The sequence below is a fragment of the Sciurus carolinensis genome, chromosome 1 (assembly GCF_902686445.1).
Source record: "Sciurus carolinensis chromosome 1, mSciCar1.2, whole genome shotgun sequence".
NCBI classification, from domain to species: Eukaryota; Metazoa; Chordata; class Mammalia; order Rodentia; family Sciuridae; genus Sciurus; species Sciurus carolinensis.
This window is the reverse complement of record NC_062213.1, coordinates 194,013,989-194,036,810: the sequence shown is the minus strand read 5'-3', so window position 1 is coordinate 194,036,810 and position 22,822 is coordinate 194,013,989. Positions and strand designations below refer to the sequence as shown.

General features: G+C 62.0%; 2 protein-coding genes across 2 annotated transcripts in view; one reads left to right on the top strand and one right to left on the bottom strand.

Moving 5' to 3' along the window:
- The first annotated feature begins 1,531 nt into the window (after nt 1–1,531).
- Ldlrad2 (low density lipoprotein receptor class A domain containing 2) lies at nt 1,532–8,061 on the top strand. Its single transcript, XM_047527484.1, has 5 exons — nt 1,532–1,613; nt 3,692–4,117; nt 5,295–5,426; nt 7,492–7,650; nt 7,766–8,061. Exons 1-5 carry the CDS (start codon nt 1,532–1,534, stop codon nt 8,059–8,061), a joined length of 1,095 nt encoding a protein of 364 aa, XP_047383440.1.
- A 317-nt stretch (nt 8,062–8,378) lies between these two features.
- Nucleotides 8,379–22,822, bottom strand: part of Hspg2 (heparan sulfate proteoglycan 2) — an 89,144-nt gene continuing 74,700 nt past the window's right edge. The window contains 45 exon segments of the mRNA XM_047545783.1: nt 8,379–9,432; nt 9,546–9,646; nt 9,999–10,082; nt 10,195–10,265; nt 10,391–10,469; nt 10,552–10,627; nt 11,742; nt 11,895–11,950; nt 12,051–12,173; nt 12,259–12,430; nt 12,638–12,675; nt 12,678–12,881; nt 13,129–13,350; nt 13,725–13,794; nt 13,796–13,824; nt 14,529–14,583; nt 14,585–14,634; nt 14,734–14,782; nt 14,784–14,848; nt 14,941–15,046; nt 15,124–15,262; nt 15,598–15,679; nt 15,682–15,708; nt 16,266–16,382; nt 16,456–16,497; nt 16,500–16,571; nt 16,574–16,601; nt 16,753–16,800; nt 16,802–16,863; nt 17,543–17,593; nt 17,596–17,643; nt 17,646–17,711; nt 17,714–17,761; nt 17,764–17,805; nt 18,091–18,188; nt 18,624–18,745; nt 18,747–18,829; nt 20,191–20,434; nt 20,436–20,455; nt 20,672–20,851; nt 21,015–21,210; nt 21,481–21,662; nt 21,841–21,975; nt 22,242–22,382; nt 22,476–22,617. Of these exon segments, the coding sequence (XP_047401739.1) occupies nt 9,260–9,432; nt 9,546–9,646; nt 9,999–10,082; nt 10,195–10,265; nt 10,391–10,469; nt 10,552–10,627; nt 11,742; nt 11,895–11,950; nt 12,051–12,173; nt 12,259–12,430; nt 12,638–12,675; nt 12,678–12,881; nt 13,129–13,350; nt 13,725–13,794; nt 13,796–13,824; nt 14,529–14,583; nt 14,585–14,634; nt 14,734–14,782; nt 14,784–14,848; nt 14,941–15,046; nt 15,124–15,262; nt 15,598–15,679; nt 15,682–15,708; nt 16,266–16,382; nt 16,456–16,497; nt 16,500–16,571; nt 16,574–16,601; nt 16,753–16,800; nt 16,802–16,863; nt 17,543–17,593; nt 17,596–17,643; nt 17,646–17,711; nt 17,714–17,761; nt 17,764–17,805; nt 18,091–18,188; nt 18,624–18,745; nt 18,747–18,829; nt 20,191–20,434; nt 20,436–20,455; nt 20,672–20,851; nt 21,015–21,210; nt 21,481–21,662; nt 21,841–21,975; nt 22,242–22,382; nt 22,476–22,617 (4,239 nt within the window). The 3' untranslated portion in view covers nt 8,379–9,259.

Sequence of the window (22,822 nt, the reverse complement as noted above, 5' to 3'; positions counted from 1 at the left end):
AAACATTATTACCCTATTTACATGTATGAAAATAATTTTAAAAAAAATTAGGACTGGGAATATAGCTCAGTTGGTAGAGAGCATGCCTTGCATGCACAACACCCTGGGTTCAGTCCCCAGCACCACAAAAACAAAATAAAACAACATTTATCACTGTCAAAAAAAAAGTTAATGAAAAAAATAAAATAAATAAAAGTTAAAAAAAAAAAAAAAAGTCATGGGCCAGATGCAGGGGTGCATACCTGTAATCCTAGAGGTTCCAGAGGCTGAGGCAGGAGGATCATAAGATGGAGACCAGCCTCAGCAACTTAGTGAGACCCTGTCTCAAAATAAACAGGACTGGGCTGGGGCTATAACTTAGTGGCAGAGCGCTTGCCTAGCATGTGAGAGGCACTGGGTTCGATCCTCAGCACCACATAAAGAATAAAGACATTCTGTTCATCTACAACTACAAAAATAAAAATAAAAAAATAAACAGGGCTGGTGTTATGGTTTAGATATAAGGTGTCCCCTGAAAACTCACGTGTAGACAATGCAAGAAAGTTTAGAGGTGAAATAACAGTAAGGAGAGCCTTAACCTGATCGGTACATTAATCCACTCAAACAGATCGACTGGGCGGCAGCTGTGGGCAGCTGTGGCTGGAGGAGGGGTCCCTGGGGGCCTGCCCTGGGGTTTGTATTCTGATCCTGGTGAGCAGAGCCTCTGCCTCCTGTGGAGGCCCGGGTGGCTCCTCTGCCACACCTTCCGCCATGATGCTTTGCTCCTCAGGCAGAGCAGGGGGCTGGTCCCCTGTGGACTGAGACCTCTGAAACCCTGAGGACCAAGTACACTCCTCCTCCTCCAAAATCGCTCCGTCGGGGCTTTTGGTCACAGTGGCAAAAAGACTGACTAAGACATGGGCTGTGGCCCGTGGTAGAGGCCCTGGCACTCAGAACAGTAAGGAGAACAGTGAGGATGACAATGGTTCCAGAGGACACCGAGCGCACTGCAGGAGGTGAGACGGAGTGACAGAGGGAGAACTGAACTGAGAAGTGGTCAGGGCAGGTGGTCTGAGGAGGTGACGGAGCCACCTGCAGACCAGCCGTGGACAGGGGAGGCCTGAGGCAGGAGCCCTGGTGAGCGACGGGGCGGCTTGGGCCAGGCTGTTCTGCACTTGCTGCTTCTCTGGACCTGAGAGGTGACGCAGGCTCATCTAGCAAGGCCACAGCCCTCTCAGCCTGGGGTCCCCTTTCCGGAAGCCCCATGACTAGGCCGGATCTGAGTTTCCTGGTTCCTGTCTGGCAAGGGACGAGGGACATCCTCCCAGCCTCCTCTCCCCGGTTCTAGCTCTGGCCCCCAATCCCCATGGCAACCCCTAGACACAATCCTGCCCCACAGGAGTGGGGTCTGAAGGGGAGCACAGAGATTGCAGGGGGACGTGCCTCCCTGTCCTGAGTCCTGCCAGCTTCCCACTAGCTGGCCAGGGCCACCCCTCATCTCCCCAAGGATCCCCGACAGAAGGGTCTTCGGGTCGTCCTCTGCTGGGCACAGATGGGGCCTTGTCGGCTGCAGCTGCCCCTAAGGCTGCTCCTGCTGGGGGCGGCCGCCCTGGCTGCGTCTGCTCTGGAGACAGGTGAGTGTAGGGCCCCGGCCAGGGCCCAGGAGACTGGTCACCACGGCCGGCACTCAGCCCAATGGACGGGCCCCCCGAGTGGAAGGGGCTGGGAAACCCTGTGCCTGGTCTTGCTTGGTATCCCCAAGTGCACCCCAAATGCTTGCAGAAGGCTGGAGCTCCAAGTCACCTGGGGCAGGAGGGACAGTCCCAGGTCTGGAGAAGGAAAATGTGGTGGGCTTGGGCATCCGAGGCCCTGTTGGCTCGCGCTTCCTGCCCGGCTCCACTTCTGCCTCGGCTGCTCACTCGAGGTCTCAGTGACGGGCCGGTTCCATACCCAGCCCCCAAACAAGGCGAGACAAAACAGCGACCGAGGCCCGCCTTGCCTCCTAAGGGACCGTCCTCGTGTGAGTGGGACGAGGCGGGACGAGGCAGGCCGTGCCAGCTCCTCCTGCCTGGTGCATTTAGTGGCCCAATCCACTCACTCCTCCCTCTCTCTCCCTTCCTGGTAGGAGCCCAGGGCCTCCCACGTGCTCGGTCAGCACCGCTCCACTGAGCCAGACCCCGGGCGCCTTTAACGTTTCCTTTCATTTTTATTTATATCTTCCGGTTCTGGGCACTGAACCCAGGGCTGCTCTGTCACTGAGCTGCTTCCCCAGCCCTTTTTATTCTATTTTGAGACAGGGTTTTGGTAAGCTGCCATCCTCCTGCCTCAGCCTCCCCAGTCGCTGGGTTTACAGGCTGTGCTGCCACCCTGGCTCCTGTTTCTTCACTCTTAAACTCCCCTCCTTCCCAGGCAGGCTCTGGCCTTAGTAGGTCTACGCACATACCGGAGTGCGCTTCCACGCCCTGAGCCCCAGTGAAAGATTTCTTCCATGAAGACCTACGTCCTGGCTGGTCCCGGAATGCCCACGGGGCTCCGGCCTTGCCCCGGGAACCCACCTCCTCCTCTATCTCTGCCTTTACAAAAACCATAGCTAGCTTGGGTGCTTACGCATGTCCTCATCTGACCTGCACAATTAGAGGAGGATGTTTGGGTCAGTAGATAACGTATACCAAACTAGACGGAGCTGAAGCTGGCTGCGGGTGCGCGCCTGTGGTCTTGGCAATTAGGGAGGCTCATGCAGGAGGATCAAAAGTTCAAGATCAGCCTCAGCCACTTAATGAGACTCTGTCTCAAAATAAAAAATAAAGAAGACTGGGGATGTAGCTTGGTGGTAAACCAACACTGGGTTCAATCCCCAGTATTAAAGAAAAAAGAAAAAAAAAAAGGAAAAGGAAAAGGCAGTAGGTGATTCCAGAGGTGACTAAGTTAGCAGGTCAACTGTGTCAGTGTTTCCCTGGATTCTCACCACCTCGCCCTGTAAGATGACTGCTGCAGCTCCAGACATCACATCCTCAATCAACAGCTTTCAGAAGCACGAGGAAAAAGGAACTCCTCATCACACAGCGCTCCCTCTTTTTTTTATGGGGAGGAAAACCTAGGCGACCTAGGATCTCCTAGCAGAGCTTCCTTCAGTCTTTGTTCAGAATCGGGCTACATGCCCATCCCCGAACCTGGCAAAAAAGATCAGGTGTACAAAACTTGGCTCCTTTAGCACCCTAATGCGTCCACCCCATCCTTGAATAAGATAGTAGGAACTGACACTGAACTAACTCTCATTAAGTGCAGGTACTGTCCTAAGCCCTGGCAAGTCCAGGTCCACAATCCTTTGGTTGCAATTCCAATATTCAAAAATGATCCCCGGCCTGGCCCGGCAGGAGGCTGCTTCCTGTCTTTTCTTGCCCCACGGGGGTGAATGTGCACACGGGCCAGAGATGGTGCTTGATCTTGGAGCGCTGCCACCTGCATTTGACTGCAACCTAGTAGAACGTACACTGCATTTTCTCTCTGTATGTGGACAATTCTGAAGCACCTCCTCGGGCTGTGGATTAAGGGAATGTGGGTCTGAACTCAGTTAAATGGTGCAATCCTCACTAAAATTCTGAGGCTGCTCAATCATCCCCATTTTCCTGATGAGGAAACAGGCTCAGAGAGCTGGGCGACTTGCCGGGTCACTGCGCGGGCCGCCTGACCCCGGCTTTGCGCTTTCCCGCAGCGGACCTGGTAGAGCTGTGCGGGCGGACCTGGCAGGGGGCCGCGCTGCGCCTGCGCTCCCACCCCGCCTCGCGCAGGGTCTACTTCGTGGCTCCCGACACCGACTGCGGGCTCTGGCTGCAGGCAGCAGCCCCGGGCGACAGGATCCGCTTCCAGTTCCACTTCTTCCTGGTCTACAGCCTGACCTCGGGGCGCCCGGGGCCCAGCGCCTCCGCCCCCACGCCCGCAGACCCCTGCACGCCCGGCTCCTACCTGCAGTTCTACGAGGGCCCACCGGAGGCGCCCCGGCCCCTGGGAGCCCCTCTCTGCGGCCTGATCATCCCCGCCCCGGTGGCATCCTCAGGACCCTCCCTAGGCCTGCGCCTGGTCACCAGAGGCCGCCAGCCCCGCGTGGACTTCGTGGGCGAAGTCACCTCTTTCCGGCTGGGTGGGTGCAACTGAAGACGGGAGAGGGTCCAGCACTCTGCTGCAGAGAGCAGGGCCACCGTGGGGACACAGGGGACACAGAAGGGGGAGGGCACTGGGCCTTGGCAGAGGGAGGGAGGCGGTGACCAGGTGACAGAGTGGGGGTGTCACAGGGAGGGACATTCCAGACCTCAAAGTCCCATAAATCTGGCTTCCCCAGGAGTGTGCCCTATCGGCTGCGCGCGCACACACACACACACACACACACACACACACACACACACACACGGTGCACACACACTGTGCACATCCTGCACACCTTGTGCCTGAGTCCCACGTGCACTGCTGAGCGTGGTCCTGGTTAGTCCCAGGTAAGCACACTCTGTCCACAGATGGCCAGCCGGGCGTGCTGGCCTGGCTGCTGGATCCTGCACGGAGTCATGCTGTTCTTGTGCACATGAGCGTTAGCTGAGCACCTGCTACATGCCCAGGGCTGCCCCTGCTCTGGCAGCTGACCTTCTGGTGGGGGACAGAGCACAACAAATCAGCCAGCGGGTCTGTGTTCTGCAGATGGGGCAAGTGCCACAGAGGACCCCAAATCAGAAGGCCGGGAGGAGTCCGGGTGAGGGGATGCAGGCTTTCCAAGGAGGCTGGGAAGGCTGGCGGAGAAGGTTACACTCAGGTGATGCCCAGGGGAGAGCATTCCAGCATGAGCAGATGGCGAGCACAAGGCCATGAGCAGCGTTTATTGGGTGTCCAGGTTCACCGGGATACTATACAGTGTGTGCACACGCAAGCGTGCACGGTGTTCATTTACGAGCACAGAACTTAAAGCCAGCTTGCCTCAGACTTACTTATAAGCTGTGTGACCTCGGTCAGGTGACTTAACCTCTCTGCGCTTCCGTCTTATCTCTACATGGGGTCAACAGCAGTATGACTCCATGGGGTTGTTGTGGGGACTAAGGAAGCTGGGATGTTTAGAACCGTGCTGGGCACAAAGTAGAAACGCAGTGCCAGCTGCCACCACCTTCGTCCTCATCCTCCTGACCTTCTGGCCCTTCCTCCCCTCTCCTGTCTGCGAGCGCCGGATGGCGGCCCTCTGCTCACACCTCCCGCTCGCTCTCCCCACCGGGTCACTCACCCTGTTGTGTCACGGGCCGCACCCAGGACTCATCCAAGCCTTCCCCTCTCTACCCCAGCACCCTGCGGAGACTACTTCCGCTGTCAGAATGGCAGGTGCGTCCCACCGGGCCTGGTGTGTGACCACTGGGGCATGGACAACTGTGGCGATGGCAGTGACCAGGGCTCCTGGCCACCAGCCAACTGCAGAGGTCAGTGAAGGGCGTGGCCGGGGGCAGGAGCTGGGGAGGCTGGAGGCAGGGGAGCATCGGGAGGGCTGAGGAAGGACGGCAGCAGCGGGGAGGAGTCTGGACGAAGAGCTGAAGGCCAGAGCAGGAGGCGCTGGAGAGGATGCAGCCCAGAGCTGCCAAGTGACGGCCGGCGGTGGAGCCGTCCTCAGGGGCCCTGGCGCCGGGCCCAGGACAGCAAAAGGAGAGATGCTGTGTGATTGGAACCAGAACCAGAGGGTCCTGAGTTGATCACTCTCAAGACACTTTCAGATCCCCAAGGCCATCTGACCCTCACATTTTGCAGGTGGAGAAACAGGTCCAGAAAGAAACTTGCTGAAGGTCACAAAGCCAGAGAAAACACAAGGAAGCCTTTTCTTGAGAGCTCCCAAGCTCATTTCTTGGTCTCCAGGCAGGTCTGGGCTTAACCCTTCTTTTTTTTTTGTACCAGGGATGGAACCCAGAAGCGCTTACATACTGAGCCAAGTCCCCAGCCTTTTTTTTTGTTGTTGTTTAATTTGGAGACAGGATCTCGCTAAATTTCTTAGGGCTTTGCTAAGTTGCTGATGCTGGCTTTGAATTCACGATCCTCTTGCCTTAGCCTCCCGAGCTGCTGGGATTATAGGCATGCACCCTGGGCCCAGCCTCTACTTAACCACGTTATTTCCTGACCCCTTTATGTCAGCAACGGCAATTTGTGAACCGCCTACAGATGAATGCGTAAGTGAAATACAGATCCAGACAGTGGAATATTAATCTCCCTACAGAGGAACACGATTCCGACCTGGGCTACAGCATGGATGAGCCTGATGCTAAGCGAGATAAGCCAGTTCCAAGAGGGCGAACATCATATGTTCCACTTCTACGAGGAATCTAGAGAACTCAGATTCACAGACAGAAAGTAGAAAGAACAATCCAGAAAGTGTGATCGTGTTGGCTGTATGCACCTGTGGTGGGCCAGAGGTGGCTGCCAGGGTGGGGAGTCAGTGTTTAATGGGTAGTGAGTTTCAGTTTGGGAAGATGCAGCCATTTCTGGGGTTGGAAGGGAGTGATAGTTGCAAAATGTGAAAGTCACTTAATGCCGCTGAATGGTGCACTTCAAATGGGCCAGGTGTGGTGAAGCACACCTGTAACTCAGCGGCTCAGGAGGCTGAGGCAGGAGGATTGCAAGTTCAAGGACAGCCTCAGCAACTAAGCAAGGCCCTAAGCAACATTAGTGAGGCCCTGTCTCCAAATTAAACAACAAAAAAGGCTGGGGATGTGGCTCAATGGTTAAGCACCCCTGGGTTCAATCTCTAGTACCAAAATAAAGAAATAAAGAAATAAAAATAAAAAGAGGTTAAAATGGGAAATGTCATGTACGCCTCCCCACAACAAAAAAACAGTCCCCTGCCCCCAGCCAAGACGCCCTGTGCCTCGCTGGGCATACTTTCTCCTCGTAGCGTTGACCCCATTGATAAATGCTGATTTTTTTTTTGTACCAGGATTTAACCTGGGGGCTTAACCACTGAGCCACATCCCCAGCCCTTTTTTTAATTTTGAGCCAGGGTCTCCCTAAGTTGCCGGGGCTGGCTGTGAACTTGTGATTCCCCTGCCTCAGCCTCTCCAGACGCTGGGGTCACGGGTTGTTGTCTGGTTTGTTCACTCTCTGTCCCCAGTCCCTGGAGCAACATCTGGGCTATGGTGGCTGCTTGGTACACCCTGTGCAAATGAGTGGAAGAATCAGACGCTCCCTGCCTCCGGGTGCTTCTCTGTGAAAGGGGGACGACAGACCCAGCCACTCAGAGTTGGCCTCAACTGGGGTGAAGCACCGTGGGAAAGGGCCCAGCTCAGAGCGTGGAGCTCAGCACCGGGGAGCTCAGTACCCCTGCGCACGCTCCCCTCCTGAGCAGCTCGGGAGGGAGCCCTGCTTCTGCCTGTGTGACCTCACCCTCCATATCTGTAAAATGCAAGCACTCAGAGTGACCTGGGAGAGGTGTCACGAGGATTGGGTGGAACTGAACCTGCCCAGAGGGCGGTCCCCATGCACTGGCTGTAATCCCCACTGCAGGTCCCTCTCCGGCACCCAGATGGACCAGGAACACAAATGACACCTCCGAGCCCCCGACGCGGTCCCCAGCTCTCAGGTCTGCAGAACCCCTCCCCATCACAGCCGAGAGGAGCCCCCCAGGAGGCGGGCACCCTGCCCAGCAGGATGCAGCTTTGGAAGGTAGAGGTGTTGGTGACCGGGCATTCCTACTCTCCACACCTGTTCCTGTCTGGGTGACGGGGACAGGGGCTGTGGGCTCAGACCGTGGCTAAGCGGACTCCCTTCTCCCCGGCAGGCCCCTGGTTCCAGGGGATGGCGCAGGCCTCCACATTGCTGCTGGCCTCTGCAGGCCTCCTCGTGGGCCTCCTCTGGTGCTGCTGCTCCCTGGGCTGGCTGACCTGGAAACCTGGTACCCACGGCCTCCGCCTGCGGTGCAGTGCACCCTGGAACATCTGCTACACCTGTCCTGGCCGGGTCGCCCCCGGGGGGCTGCGGCAGAGAGGGCTGGCCTTCCAGGATCAGGAGGCCATCCCTAGAGAGGCCGTGGGGATCCCTGGAGGAGAGTGGGCTCTGGGGTCAGACACACTCTGAGCTCAGTCCTGGCTGGCTGGCTGACCTGGGCAGGTCACTTGTCCCTCTGAGACTCAGTCTACCCTCTGGAAACAGTACAGGTCCTGCTGCCCAGGCCGTGCGGGTCACAGGAGGTAAAGCACACACAGGAACTGGTCCTGTGGCTGGGGGGGGGGCTGCGACGCGGCACCTACGTTGTGGGGTCACGGGAGGGTGCAACCTCCGTGCCCAGGGCCACCCCGCTTCACTCCAGGGCCTCTGTGGCCAGCTCTGTGTCCCCTGGCACGCCCTCAGGTGTGGCTGAGTTGGGCCCTAGTCAAAGACACAGGAGACCCCTGGCGGGGGTAGCACCGTTTATTAAGAAAAATCAAGACAAAGACCACGGCAGGGTCCCTTGCAGGACCCTGAGGCCAGGTGTCCAATACCACAGTCTAGGGCCCGCTTGCCCCGCTGGGTCCTCGGCTCCCAGGTGGGCAGGGTGGTCACCTCCCCTCCTCTCCCTCCCAGTCAGGAGTCTCGTTCTGCCGCCCAAGGCACTGGCTCTTCCTGGCCAAAGGCTCCCCACGTCCCCTGGGCCTTCACCTCCAGACGGGCGGGGGGAGGGCGGCCTGGTGCGGCAGGAGGCCTCTCAGTGTGGCCTCTGCCTTGGTGCTCCCGAGGGAGGCCCTGGGCTGTGTGCTGGGGAGGGAGTGCGGCCGGGCGCTTGGTGGGAGGAGGCTGCGGCAGGCGGCCCTGCTGGCCAGGCGAGGCGCAGGGGCTGGTGGGGTCGGGCCCAGCTGCCTGTCCACAGGGGCACGGTGGGGCTTCCCGCCTTCCTCTCTGAAGAGAGGGGTGGCCACGGCCACTTCGATGGCCCTCTTTAGGCGCCTGGTTCCAGGGTAACTGAGGTCTGCTCTCCGTAGAATGAGGAGTGGGCCGGGCGGCCCCGCCGCGGGAAGCCACACGCGGGCTGCAGAGTGCGGCAGTTCCACCCAGCCAGCGGGTCCCGGTGGCCCTGGGAGGCGACCTGGTCCTGCCCCATCTGCCCCCTCCAGCCCGCGGCCTTGTCCACGTGTGAGGGGGTGGCGTGCGCCCCTCCAGTCCAGCCCAGGGCGGTAGCAGCAAAGCGTGGCATTGCCTCGTTTCTTATAAAAAAATCCACCTTAATAATATTAATAATAATAGACTCGACATTGTCGGGCAGGGGGCGCTGCCGGAGTCCGTGTGGGGCCGCCGGAGCCTACGAGGGGCACGGGCGAGTGTTGGCCCCGGCCTGGGCGCGGTGCTGCAGGTCCAGGGGCTGCGGGGGCGGCGCGCCAGGCCCGGCTGAGTGCAGCACCAGATTCTTGATACAGCCTGTGATGCCCGAGGAGAACCTGCCCCCGGTCAGCGCCGCCACGTCAGGGGCTCCGCCTGTGGGGTGCGGAGAATGGGGACCTGTTGGCTCCAGAAGCCAGGAGCCGAGCAGGCCAGGGGACCCCCACACTGCAGGGGTGGGTCCTTCCCCTGCCCAGCACAGGACTCACCGACGTAGACGCTGCCCTTGGTGTTGACCGCCACGTTAGGGCCTGGGGACTGGCCGCTGACCAGCTCCTCGCCATCGACCTGGACGGAGCCCTCGCCGGCCCTCTCTGCAGTGGACCTGGGTCAGGCCCCTCACCCCGCATTCCCATCCTCCTGCCCCCCACAGAAACCCGGCCTCCGGCACAGACTCCACACAGACCAGCCCACGCTCTGCTGCAGTCCCTTCCTCCCGGCGGGAGATGCGGCCCACAAAGCCAGCTCCGAGCCGTTCCAGGTCCTCCCCGTCCCCAGGGACCCTCCCCAGGGGTCCCCTGCCACCTGGAGCTTGCCCTGCCCGGGGAGCGTCCCCGGCTCTGGCTCCACCTTCTGTCCCCGGAGGTCAGGAGCCATCATGGGCATCCTGTCCCCGGGCAGGACGAGGGCCCTATCTCTAGTGCCCGCTGCCCCATCCTCACCGCAGTGCCGACACTCGGTGCCACTCGCCGTCGTTGATGGGGTCCTCGGAGACCAGGCGGGCCTCCCCGCTGCCTAGCTGGTAGCTGTGGGGGCAGGCGGAGGAGGTGTGAGCTGGGGCGGGACTGGAGGTTGCGGCTCTGGGAGTGGCAGCTGCCCGTGGGAGGGGCGGGCAAGGGGAGGAAGGCAGGACCCACCCTGAAGACGAGGTGCCCGTTCTGCAGCCCGAGGCTGATGAAGTCCTTGCTCCGGCCGGCCTCTCCCGTGTCCTGCCAAGGAAGCACAGGTCTCTGGGTCCCCAGCCTCGAATGCCGAGGTCCCCTATGGCCGTGGCCTCCCGCTTTCTCTCTCCCCACTGCCCCGGCCACCAGGAGGCCAGCCTCTGCCCACTCACCACGCCCTGCCAGAGCAGGGGGCCACTGGCCGTGCTGGTCCGAACCTCCAGCTCCACAGTCTCCGGGGCTTCGGGCAGGCTGCGGGGGAGGAGAGGGTGAGGGGACAGAAATCTCTCTGTCCTCTCCCTGAGGCCTGACTCTCCCAACCCTTGCCTCTTACCTCCTGGAGAAGACTCGGCCCGGGAGGGAGAGGAAGCCGCCATCGTGGAAGTAGGCCCCGTACTGCCCAGGAGCATCTGCAGGGGTGGAGTGGGGGCGGGCGGTGAGGCCCCCCACTCCCATTGGTCCCCAGTGGCTCCCTGACCCCCAACTCCACCCAACTGCCAGGGCTCGGAACCTGCAGTCCCCAGACCCCAGACCCCCGGATAGGCAGAGGGCCCATCAACACAGTTCAGGGGTCTGAGAACTTGGATGGGAAACTGCATCTGTTCTCACGTGCTTCTCCCTGACACTCAGCACTTCTTCAACCAACGCAGCAGCAGGGGGGCCTGTGACTGTCACTAATATTTGCTTATCACCTTAGAGTAGCCATTTTTTTTTTTTTTTAGCTGCAAATGTTTTGAAATCTTGTTTCTGTTCATGACTGTTCTGAAAATGGTGGAAGCTCTTCAGACCACACGAGATCTTGTTATTGAATGTGCTAATAAAGAAGCGTGTGTGTCACAAATCTAAGAAACTGATAACTTTATTTCAGTCTAGCCAGTTTCTTCCGAAATCCTGGGTATCTTATTTTATGCAGTAGACAGGGTCCATGCCCTGTTTAACGGGGTCTGACTTCAGCCTTCAAAGTCCTATAACTCCTGAAACCCTCAGTCCTCAGCAAACTGTGACAGCTGATCGCCTCAGTCCCTGGCAACTGGTTGTTCAGAGTCCCTGTGACTCTTGTCTTACAGGTGGGACACCAGGTCCAGGGCAGGTAACATGCCGAGCAGTGGGAAGCCCACAACCTGGACCCTCTAGCTCCAGGGCCACAGCATCCACAACGCTACCAGGTCAGACCCACCCCGCAGGCCCACAGGCCACTATAGGCCTGGTAGCTGCAAGGACAGACACTCTGCGACTCTCCACCAAGCAATCAGGATAACTGCTGAACCTGTGAGCCTCCTGCCTCAGCCTCCAGAGCCACTGGGATCACAGGCATGTGCCACCACGCTGGCTTTGCGTCTGCTTTTAATTAGATGATCCTCGAGATGAGGGTCCTGCTTACTCATCTTCTACGTGTCGCTCCCAGGGCAATGGGGGCATACACCTGACGTTTGCTGGTTGCACGATTACAGAGGAGAAAACTTGAGCTCAGAGTGGTCCGAAGGCTTGCCTAAGGTCACCCTGCCAAAATGAGTGGGGCAGGACCCTGGTCTGTGTGGCTACTCTATTCTACCAGTCTGTGCCCAGTGAGCCCTGCAAGGGTCTGTTTGGCTTAGAGGTGGAATTGAGGATGTGGGAACTGGAAGACTGGGGTCGAAGGGACAACGGCTTCCCTGGATGGCCACAGCAAGGACATACCGTACCCCCGCTGCCTTCGAGATGCCACTCGGATCCTGCTGCGTCATGTCCAGAGCCTGTGGGCAAGGGTGGGGTCCAGCTGGTGGGCACAGACACCTGGCACTGAGTCCAGCCCCAGGGCCCCCGAGGGAGGTGGACAGAAGCCAGGCCTGGTACCTTGTTGGCAGCGTGGGCCAGAGAAGCCAGGGAGACAGAGGCAGCGGGTGCCCTGGCAGGTGCCCCCGTGCAGACAGGGCTCGCGGAGCTGGCAGGGGTGCTCCTCGAGCTCGCAGAGGTCCCCTGCGGGCCAGGGCGGAGGTGGGTGGGCGGGCGAGGGCCGGGGTGCCGCCTGTGCCCACGCCCCACGCCCCAGCCAGCTCCTCACCCTTGAAGCCGTCTGGACACAAGCACTGGAACTCGTACTCGCCGGCGGGCATGCACGTGGCGCCACTGCGGCAGGGCTGGCGCTCACACGGGAGCTTGTCGTAGCACTGCCCAACGCCCTGGCTGCCCAGGAAGCTGTAGGTGAGGTCCAGCCGCTTGCCATTCACTGACACCTGCGGGCACAGGGACGCTGAGGGACTAAAGGGATGCAGGAGGCCGGTGGACGGGCACAGCAGAGGGCACCGGGAGCAGGTCCAGGCAGCGGTCCTCAGCAGGTCCTTCCAAGTGGGCGCTACCACTCCCAACGCATGGGGGGAATGCAGGCCGGGAAGGGTGGCCCTGCTGGCCCCCCGCCCTCCCGCAGTCCTCGGGACGCTCACCTCGCCCACGCAGCCGCGGAAGTGGGCGCTCACATGGCGGCCGGAGAGAGTGGCACGGAGGGCTCCACGCCGCCCAGGTAGAGGGGCGTGTGCAGGTTGAGGCCCTGGCTCTTGCCCGGCGAGGAGCGCAGCACGGTGCGCCCTCCGTTCACCCGCAGGCTGCCGTCCTTGTTGAGGCGCTCCGCGGACACGCGGTGCCAGCGGCCCAGGGCCAGAGGCTCCGTGCTTCGCAGGACGGCCAGCCCTGGGGAGAGTGCCAGGTGGGGTCGGGCCGGGGGCCTGGTCCCCCCACAGACAGGGAACTTCTGGCCTCGGGCTTCCACTGAGGGACGAGGGGCTGCGGGACATCACACACGGGCAACATGCAGGAACGGCGGCATCGGGTGCTTTGGTGCCTGGATTTGCTCTTTAGCGCCTCCTCCGGCAGGAGAGCCAGAGGGCATAGGACGCGGCGCCCAGAGACTCCCCTGCATTTGGCACCAGGTACGTACCTGACCCCAGCTCGTAGCGGAACTCCAGGTGGCCACCGACCAATGCCAGGGACACAAAGTCCTCCACAGGCGCACTCTTCCCGCCACTGAACAGCAAGAGCCCTTCGGGTGCCAGCGGCTTGAACTCCACATCCAGGCGCAGCTCGTGGTGCGTGTTGGTGAGGGCGGGCAGCGCCAGGTAGGAGCCGGCGCCCGACAGGGACGGGGTGGTCACTGTCACCCCTGCAGCAGTCACGGGTCAAGCCCAGGGCAGTGGGGACAGCAGAGTCCCAGGTGAGACCCAGCCTTTGCCTGGGACCCCCGCTCCCCTCACACCCCAACCCAGAGGCTCAGGAACCTGTGGGCACCAGCTGTCGATGCCCAGCGCCCTGGCCCTGGGGCAGGAGGTCAGACTGCAGTGACCTCTAAGAAGACAGCTGTCCTCCCAGGGGGCCTCGGGTAAGGGACTCGGGCCCGAGCGTGAGGGAGCGTGGCCGAGTGATCGGAGATCTTCTGGGGAGTACCTCCATCACCTGCAGGGCTCCCCCTGGCCTGAGTCCCCTGCCCACTTCGTGGCCACCACTGAGACCTGAAGGGTGTCGCCTGATTCCACTCACCTTCCTCACACCTCACCCCTGAGCGACCCAGGTGGCAGCGGCAGGTGTAGCCTCGACCGTCCGGCCGGTTTCACACAGGTGGCGTCGGGCCCACAGGCCTCTGGGAGCACAGGGGCCAGTGAGGACACTGAGGTCTGAGCCCTGTCCTTTGCACCCTGCGGGACTCAGCTCCCGAGGGCCAGGTCAGCTGAGAGGGCTGCCCAGGAGTGAGGGAGCGGGGAAGGGCCAGAAGAGACTTTACAGCGGGGGACAGCCAGGGTGTGAAGAAGTGACTGTGTGTCTCTGGTGTGGACGGGGGACAGGCCAGGGTGTGAAGAAGTGACTGTGTGTCTCGGTGTGGACGGGGGACAGCCAGGGGTGAAGAAGTGACCGTGTGTCTCGGTGTGGACGGGGGACAGTCAGGGGTGAGAAGTGACCGTGTGTCTCGGTGTGGACTGTACTTGACCACTCCCCCAAATTAAAGACTGCATGGGTAACAGTGTAGGGTGACAGGCACCTGGTTAATAAGATGGGGAGGTGGCAGGGACCCAGGGAGCAGTGATAGGCTGGGGAGAACCTGGTGACCAGGAAGGGAGGAACCTGGTACTTGGTTCTTTTTTTTGGGTGCTGGGGATCGAACCCAGGGCCTTGTGCTTGTGAGGCAAACACTCTACCAACTGAGCTATCTCCCCAGCCCTGGTACTTGGGTAAGAATGATGGGAGGCAGAAGTGCCCCAGTAGCTGGGGAGCGGCTGGACATGGAAGCGGCAGCAGTGGCGGGGGCAAAACGCCCAGGGCGACGGTGGCCGCGGGGTCAGGACGCACCTGGGTGGCAGTGCAGGGCCTGTGAATGCTCACAGCGGCTCCCGGTGAAGCCGGCCAGGGCAGACTCACACGTAGCTGCTGCTCTCCGAGTCATGGCACTGACCCCGTTCTGAAAATCGGCCCCCAGGAGTCAGGCCGAGGACACCCCAGTCCTGTCCCCTTCCCCGCGTGACTCAGGGCAGCCAGAGGGGGGCGTGGGCGTGGGCCACCTGGCAGGGCCGGTCCCGGCACGTGGGGCAGTGAGAGATGCCGGGGCGCAGTGAGGTTGAGGTCGTGGAAGACGGTCTCCTCGCCCTGGATGCGCAGCTCCCGGACACAGCCTGGGAGAGCAGGGTGCGGGGTGAGCCAGTGGCAGAGGCGCCGGAAGCCACGCCCCGCCGCGCCCCCCCAGGTTCCCGGGGCTCTGCCTCACCTACGAAACCGCTGCTCAGCCCTGCCTTGGGGATGGCGCTGTAGTCGGGGTACCCACCCAGGTACAGCTCCTCGTTCAGGTCCAGACCCTGGAACTTGCCCTGGGAAGGTGGGAAGTCAGGACGGCAGATGGCTGGGCAGGGACGGCGGGCGGGCACGGGGCCAGTCGGGTCTCACCTGGGAGGGTCCCGTTGACAGGAGCCAGGTTGCCCACGATCAGTGAGCCCTGGGTGAGGCTGCGCAGCAGGGTCACTGTGTGGAACTGGCCCAGGGCCAGTGGGGTGGGGTGGCGGATGCTGGCCATGCCAGAGCCTGCGTCGAACCTGCTCAGGGGCCAGCGCCAGGGGAGGAGAGAGTAGGCACAGGGTTCGTAAGGAGGGCTGCTCTAGGTCCTGCCCTGTCCCTGGCACCTGCCCGGGCCAGGTCGTCCCTGATCCTTCCCCAGGTCTTCTCTCCCTCCACCCTCCCCTGGGAGCTGTTCCTGGGCAGCCCATGGGGCTCAGAGTGTTTCCTGGCTCCAGGACCTGCAGCCGGCACCTGGCTTCGCTGCTCTGGGTCTGTCTGAGATGGCCCTGCCTCTCTGCTGTGGCTTATGGGGATGTGCGTATGCCCGATCAGGTCCTGTCTGCACCTGGTAGAGGGGAGGTCAAGGACTCACCGGAACTCAGGTCTTCCGCCCACGAGGCCGAAGGAGATGAAGTCGGGCTGCCTGCTGGCTAGGTTGGTGGGGCTCCCCGGACCCGCTTCTGCCCATTGTACAGCAGCATCCCTGCGTGGCACAGCCTTGTGAGGACCTCCCTGCAGCCACGGGTCCCGCCCTCCGTCTTGAACGACCCAAGCTCCGGAGCCTTTCTACCGGGCTGTGGCCCCTCCCCTTGGCACGCCTCACGTGGCCAGGGACCTCTCACAGGTTGGGGGCCCTAAACTGAAGGCTGAGCCCTAGGCAGAAAGGACCTTGCTTAATGCACCCCATAGGCTGCACCTGAAGAGCGAGGGAGGCAGACTCACCCGAGTAGGGAGGATGGCCTGCCAGGGAGTCAGAGCCGTGAGAGGCGAGAGAGAGAGGAGGATGGGTGAGAGATGCAGAGAGAGGAAGAGCAGACAGGACGGAGGGTTGGACCCTGAGGCGCCAAGGGCAGAGGGACCCTGGGAGGCCGGGATACCACGGAGGAGAGTGGAGAGGAGAAGAGGCAGAAAAGAGAGCCCGAGTGGAGGCCTGCGGCCTGGGGGCTCCTGCACAGGGAGGGCTGAGGGCCCTGGGCAGGACTGGGGGCTGCCACGAGGTCCCCTCCCAGGCCAGCCCCCAGACCCGCTCCTGCCGCTCACCATCGGCGGAGTCTGGCCGGAAGGTGATCTTGATCTCAAACTTCCTGTAGGCGTCCTTGATGGTGGGCAGCGGCAGGAAGGAGTGGGGGGTCTGGGTGAAGTAGGGTACCACCCGCTCTGCCGGCAGAGAGTCCATTAGATGCCCACCGGGGATGGGGGGGGCACCGCCAACTCTGGGGGCGTGTCTAACCTGGGACCTGCAGGTGGGCAAAGGCTTTGACCTTGCCCTGCGGTTGGTGGCGGTGCAGACGTACGTGCCCGCGTCCTGGGGCCGGACGGAGGGCAGCATGAGCATGTTGTTCTCCAGCGGCTGTCGGGAGGCAGGTGGCCGTCCAGCTGCAAACATCAGCACTGAGGACCCCCGGCCTTGGCCCACGTCCGTCATGGGGCCGGCCTGCCACCCTCGCTTGCCAGGAATGTGCGGGGCCCCGGGGTGCCAAGGTGGCTCAGATCTGGTCCTGCCCAGTGACACAGGCCCAGCATTTACCTTGCTCCAGGTGATGTCCGGAGTTGGGTAGCCGGAGGCCATGCAGGGGGAAGACAGCCGCAGAGCCAGCAGGCACACGCACCTCTGGCGGTGTAGAGATCTGGGGCAAGGCTAGGGGCACGAGGCACAGGCCATCAGCAGGATGCCCGCCACCACGGGTGGTGCCCAGCCTGGGTCCTGCCCATCTAACCCTCATGCCATCCCTTGAGGGAGGCGCCATGTGCCTGCTCTACAGATGAGGGGGCTGTGGCTGCTGAGTCTTGGTTGCAGGGACAGGGCCACTTGGCTCCACAGCCGAGACCTTTTCAACAGGCCCGGGAAGAAAAACGGTGGGGCCCGGTGGGGACTCCAGAAGGGTCCTAGGGTGCTACCTAGGAGAGGGGCTCTGGGGGCAGGTCACAGGCACGGCTTTCAGGAAAAACAGCCGTGCCTGCGTCTGCTGTCCTCCCTTTACCTTCCACGACACTCGGGTGTGCGCGTGCCCGCAGTCAGGAGGGGCTGCAGCCCCACCTCGGAGCTGGTGCTCCGATGGAGGACTGCAGATCCTTTCTCCTCCTGAGGCCACGGCGCGGCTGCTTCTGGGGGCACCCACTTCACCCTCCTGCCAACATCTGCGATGCAACCTGCCCCTTCATATGCCCACCAGCAAATCCTCAGGACCGCTGGAAGGAGCACAGCAGGCCAGGAGAGACTGCGGCGCGAGGAAGCCCTGGCCCGCGCCCACCCCACGAGGAGACGGCGGCGTGAGGAGCCCTGGCCCGTGCCCGGCCCACGGGCCCGCTGTCCTCACCCTGCACAAGCAGCAGCACGTGGGACTGGGTGGTGCCGGCCGCGTTGGTGCGGCGCAGCGGTACTGTCCCGCGTCAGCCAGCTCCACGTGCGCGATCCTGAGACGTTTCCACTCTGCACGATGCCAGGCCGCAGGTGTCCTCCAACTTTGCTCCATGTCACCTGAGGCTTGGGTCACCCAGCGCCAGGCACTCAAACTCAACAGCATGGCCGACCACACGGTCTGCACCGAGGTGCGGATGTTGATGAGCACGGAGGGCAGGGCTGGGGAGGAGGCGGCGAGGTCAGCCGGCTGGGGAGGCCGCGCCAGCCCGGCCTGGCTGCCCTCCCTCTCAGCGTGTCCGTAACTCCACGAACGCTCCTGGTGGCCCTCTGCGTGTGCGCGTTACCGTCCCCCGGTCCACGCTTCGCAGCCCGAGCACCGCTCGCTGCGCCCGCCCCTCCGCCTCCCCCGCCCCGCAATCCGAACCACGCCCCCCTGCTCTGTGCTAGCCGCAGCAAGATTCCCACGATTGGCTTAGGTCCTTCCACATGCAGGGGACTTCCTACCTTGGACAACCAGCTGGGCACTGGCCTGGGCCTGTCCCCAAGGCCCATGGGCCTGGCAGACGTATGTCCCTTGGCAACTCTGGTCTAAGTTGTGGATTCTGTAAAAGAAAAAGGAACGAGGGAGTCAGACCCACCGGGGGTCTCTGGGATCAGAGTTCAGGGCTGACCTCGATCAGCAGCCAGGGTCAATGCCAGCCTCCCCCTGAGCATGGGAGGCGGCGGGTGGGGCACCACCCCGTTGTAGACAGAGACCTTGTGATTTCAGGTCAGTGTCCATATCTGGTCCTAGATTGTTGTCTGTCCTCCACTACATAACCCCACAGACACACAGGCCTCTGCCTACTGAAGGGCTCCCAAGCGCCAAGCGAGGCTGGGTGCTTTCAAGGGTGCGTTTCTGTCTTCTACGACTCACCGTTGTGGGAACACTGAGGCTCAGAAAGGTAAAGTGACTTGTGCAAGGAATTGCTTTGGGTCAAGGCCCAGCTGAGCCTGGGGCTGGGGTGTCCGAGCCCCGTCCTGCCACCTCCACTCACCGGAGCACCCGTCCTGCACCGCTGTGGCCAGGAGGCAGCTGGCCCCCTTCCTTGAACCAACGGAGCTGGGTGCCCCGGTCGCTGGGCACGGCACAGTGGAACTCAACACTGGCCCCGATGCCTCTTGGTCTCCAGCTGAGGGGTGACCTGCACGGTGGGCGTGGGTCCCGCCAGGACAGAGGTGGCAGGCTGAGAGCCTGAGGGCCCTGAAGAGACAGGTACAAGGCTCTGTGGGTCTTGCTCTGCTTGGGAAGCAGGTTCCTCTGTGCTGCCCAGGCTGGTCTCGAAGCCCAGGGCACAGGAGATCCTCTGGCCTCACCCTCCCCAGTGGCTGGGGCTGCAGGCCTGTGCTGCTGCAGCTGGCTCCCGAGGTTCTGCATGTACGTGCGTGTCCTGTCCCTGACACCCCCTTAGGGACCCAGAAAACCTTCAGCCCAACATTCAGTGTCCTCCTGGTAGCCTCTCGACCAGGGACCAGAGACCTTTCCATTGGCAGATTTGCTCATTGGCTCACGGTGCAGTGATTCAATCCACACTGTGCCGGGCTGGGCTCTGCTCCACGCGCCCAGACAGGAGCCAGAGGAGTCAGACATCTTTAGTTTTGGTAACCAGCGACTGAACACCCAGGAGCACTTAACCACTGAGTCACCTCCCCAGCCCTTTTTATTTGACACAGGGTCTGCTAAGTTGCTTAGGGCCTCACTAAATTGCTGAGGCTGGCTTTGAACTAAAATCTCCTGTCTCAGCCTCCAGAGCCACTGGGATTATAGGTGTGGGCCACAGTGCCCGGCTAGGAGTCAGACATCTTAAGAAAGGACGCAGAATGTTCTGGCTGCAGTTCAAAATAGGAGAACTGGGACTTGGCCGTGGTGAAAGAGCCCTGTGCATGCGACGGGCAGGTGTGGACGCATCGTCTCCATTTACTAGTTGCCCCAAGAGCCAGGGCTTTACGGCAAGGTGTCCTTCTACCTCCACATGTGGAGGCATTTCTTTCTACCTTACAGATGAGGAACTGAGGCTCAAGGGTTCAATGACCAGAGAGAGGGCCTCACAGTCCAGACTGTCGACTAGTGGCTACGTGCTTTGCTGCCTCCCGAATTTCAGGCCCAGGACCCCTTGCTTGGCTTTGTAGGAAGAGTGATGCCGGGTCCTTTAGGCGACAGTGAAGCCCTGGTAGGAGTGGGCCCATCACTCATCCCTTTGTCCCTGTCAAGCATTTTCCTCGGCCCTGTGGTGGCCAAACCCAGGGCAGTTTGGGATGAGTGGGTCTGGTCCTGCCCTGAGACCCCGCATCTGGCAGGCAAGGCTGCTGGGTATCACGGGGACACGGCAGCTTCCTCTGCCAGTGCAAGGTCAGGGGCCGGGAGAGGGAAGTTAGGAGGAGCGTCGGGGGGCCGAGAACCGTGAGCTGGGAACTTTCTGGGGCAGGCAACCTGCCTGGGCCCTGGGGGACGGGGATGGCAGGGTGGGCGAGACCGGTGGGGCAGTTGCTGGGGGGCCTCTGTACCCCAAGTGCCTGGAGGAAAGCTGCCCCCTTATGCCAACCCTGAGCCCGGCTGCTGCTTACCTTGGACAAGCACCTGGGCAAAGGCCTCTGCTGAGCCCACCTTGTTAGCGACTGCGCAGCGGTAGCGGCCAGAGTCCTCAGGGGCCAGTGGGCTCCAAGTGCAGCAGCTGGTTTTCCCGCGGCCGTGCTCCACAGGGAGGCTGCCGCCCACACGGCTCCACTGGAAGCGGAGCGGGGGTGTGCCGTGGGCCAGGCACTGCAGCCGCACCGGCTCCCCTGCCCGCACCGAGGCACGCTCGGGGACCAACCGTAGCGTACGGGGGGCCTGGGTGGGGACACAGAGGTCAGGGTGGCAACCGGGAACTGGATTCGTGGGGACCAACCACCAGGGAGGCAGAGGACAGGGATGGAGCGCCAGGGGCCAGAAGGGACGTGGATGGCAGCAAGGGTAGTCCCTGGGTCCTCGGGATGGGATGGGGTTCCCAGGGCTCGGTCCTCACACAACGCACAGGGAGCCCAGGGGAGGGGACAAGCGCCTTACTCTCCACGTGCAGCATGACGGTGGCCTCGGCGTGCCCAGCAGGGCTGGTGGCATTGCAGATGTACTGGCCCGAGTCCTGCTGGGCTACCCGGGGGATGATCAGCGTGTCGCCCTCCAGCCGGTGCTGCCAGGGCAGTTGGGAGCGCAGCTTGGACCAGTGGATGGTGGGCGTGGGGCTGCCTGCGGGGTGGAGCGGAAGATGGCGTCGGTTCTGGGCTGGTAGAGGTGACCTGCCCCTCCACGGGCCACTAAGTGGGCGCTTCCCGGCCACGACGTCGGGCTCAGATCCCACGTGTCCACCACCCGGGCCCAGGACACTGTGCTGGGCCGGCCCTGGAGGCACCTGTGGCTGAGCAGCGTAGTGTGGCCGTGTGCCCCGCTTCCAAGGTCAGCTCAGCCACTTCCCGCTTGGACCTGGGGGGCCCCCGGGCTGCAGTGCCTGAGTCCACGATCACCTCCACGCGCTTCTGTGCTGTGCCCAGCGCGTTCTGGGCGAGGCAGACGTAGGTGCCGGCGTCGGAGGGCTTCACCGATGCGATCTAGGGAGGCAAGGCGGCTGGCGACGGGGCCTGGACGCTGACCCCCTCCCTGCTCTCAGCTCCTCCGCCTGGCTGCTGAGGGCTCGCCCCTCCACGTTCCCTCAGTCCATCCGTCCACCCACTCGGCCATCAACCTCCCGTCCATCCACCCGCCCGCTCTTCATCCTCCCTTCTTCTCTCTCCCCGTCCACTCTCCTCCCTTCCGCCAGTGCCTCTCTGGCCTAGGTCCTGGACGGGACCTCAGACCGAGAAGGAGCAGCCCTGACCCACCTTCAGCACCGCGTGGCTGTCCAGCAGTCCGTGTGTCCGCGGCTCCAGCTTGGCAGGAGTGCTGACCCGGGTCCAGCGGGCAGAGGAGCGGGGCTCCCCGGTGCTGATGCACTCCAGGATGACGTCCCTCCCCACCTTCGCCCGCACGGGTCCCTCGGGAAGCACGGACACTGTGGGTGGTCCTGCCCGGAGGAACGACAGTCGCTGACCCACAAGCAGAACTGGGCTGGCCGCATGCATGTCGCAGCCCCTGGTGGGTCACATCTGGGTGGCCCCAGCCTCCCTCCCTTCTGATCTGGAAACCGGGCTCAGAGAGGGAGATGACCACAGGGAGGCAGAGCCCTGGGGCTGGCCCCTCACCGTGCACGCTGAGGTTCACCACGCTCTGGGCCACGCCGTAGGCGTTGGAGGCCATGCAGCGGTAGGCCCCGTGGTTGCTGGGCCGGGCGCCCACAATCGTGATGACAGAGCCGTTGGGGCTGATGTGGACATTGTCTGTGGGTTGTGTGGAGGGAGGACGGGTCACTGCCTGCTGGCGTCCCTCTGACCCATGCCCCCAAACTCTCAGGCCTGGGTATGTGACAGAGTCACAGATGGCAGAAGATGAAAGTCCTTGGAGATTCCTGGGTCCAGCCCCCTCACCGGATAGAGAGGTTCGTCCTCACTGAGGGCCACACACGGACATGGTGTGGTTTTCTGCCCCAATCCTCACGCCCAGGGCCCTGGTGCCTGCCTGCAGCCCACCTGCCCTGGCCGCTCACCCTCCAGCTCTTGGTTCCGGGCTTTCCACTCCAGGCTGATGGGGGCTGCGCCCTCGTGGATGAGGCACTTGAAGCTGGCGTCCTGGCCCTGCTGCACGGTGCTGCTGGGTGGGTCGATGGAGATGACAGGGCTCCTGAGACCTGAGGCCGAGGGAGCGAGGGTGGGGCTGCCGTGACGCGGAGCCGGGCTCCGGGGTCTCCTCCTCCCTTGGCCGCAGCGCCCCCCACACTCACGGTAGGAAGACCCCGCACTGGGAATGACAGTGACCATGAAGGAGGCTTCCTGCTCAGGACCTGAACCGCCAGCCACACGGCACACGTACTCGCCAGAGTCAACGGGGGAGGCGTGGTGGATGCGCAGCTGGGAGCCATGGGTCTGTGGGCAGGAGGGGATGCCATTAGGCCATAGTACCTGAGGCAGGGGTGTCCAGCACGGGTCTCCCGAAGGGCTTAAGAGCTCAGGGCTGCACGAAGCTTCATGCACAGAACTGCACGGTCCCAAGACGGGAAACTGAGCTTCAAGGGACGATCAGCAGCAGGGCTGGGAGAAAAGTCCAGGCCCCTCGAGAATTCTTCCCAGA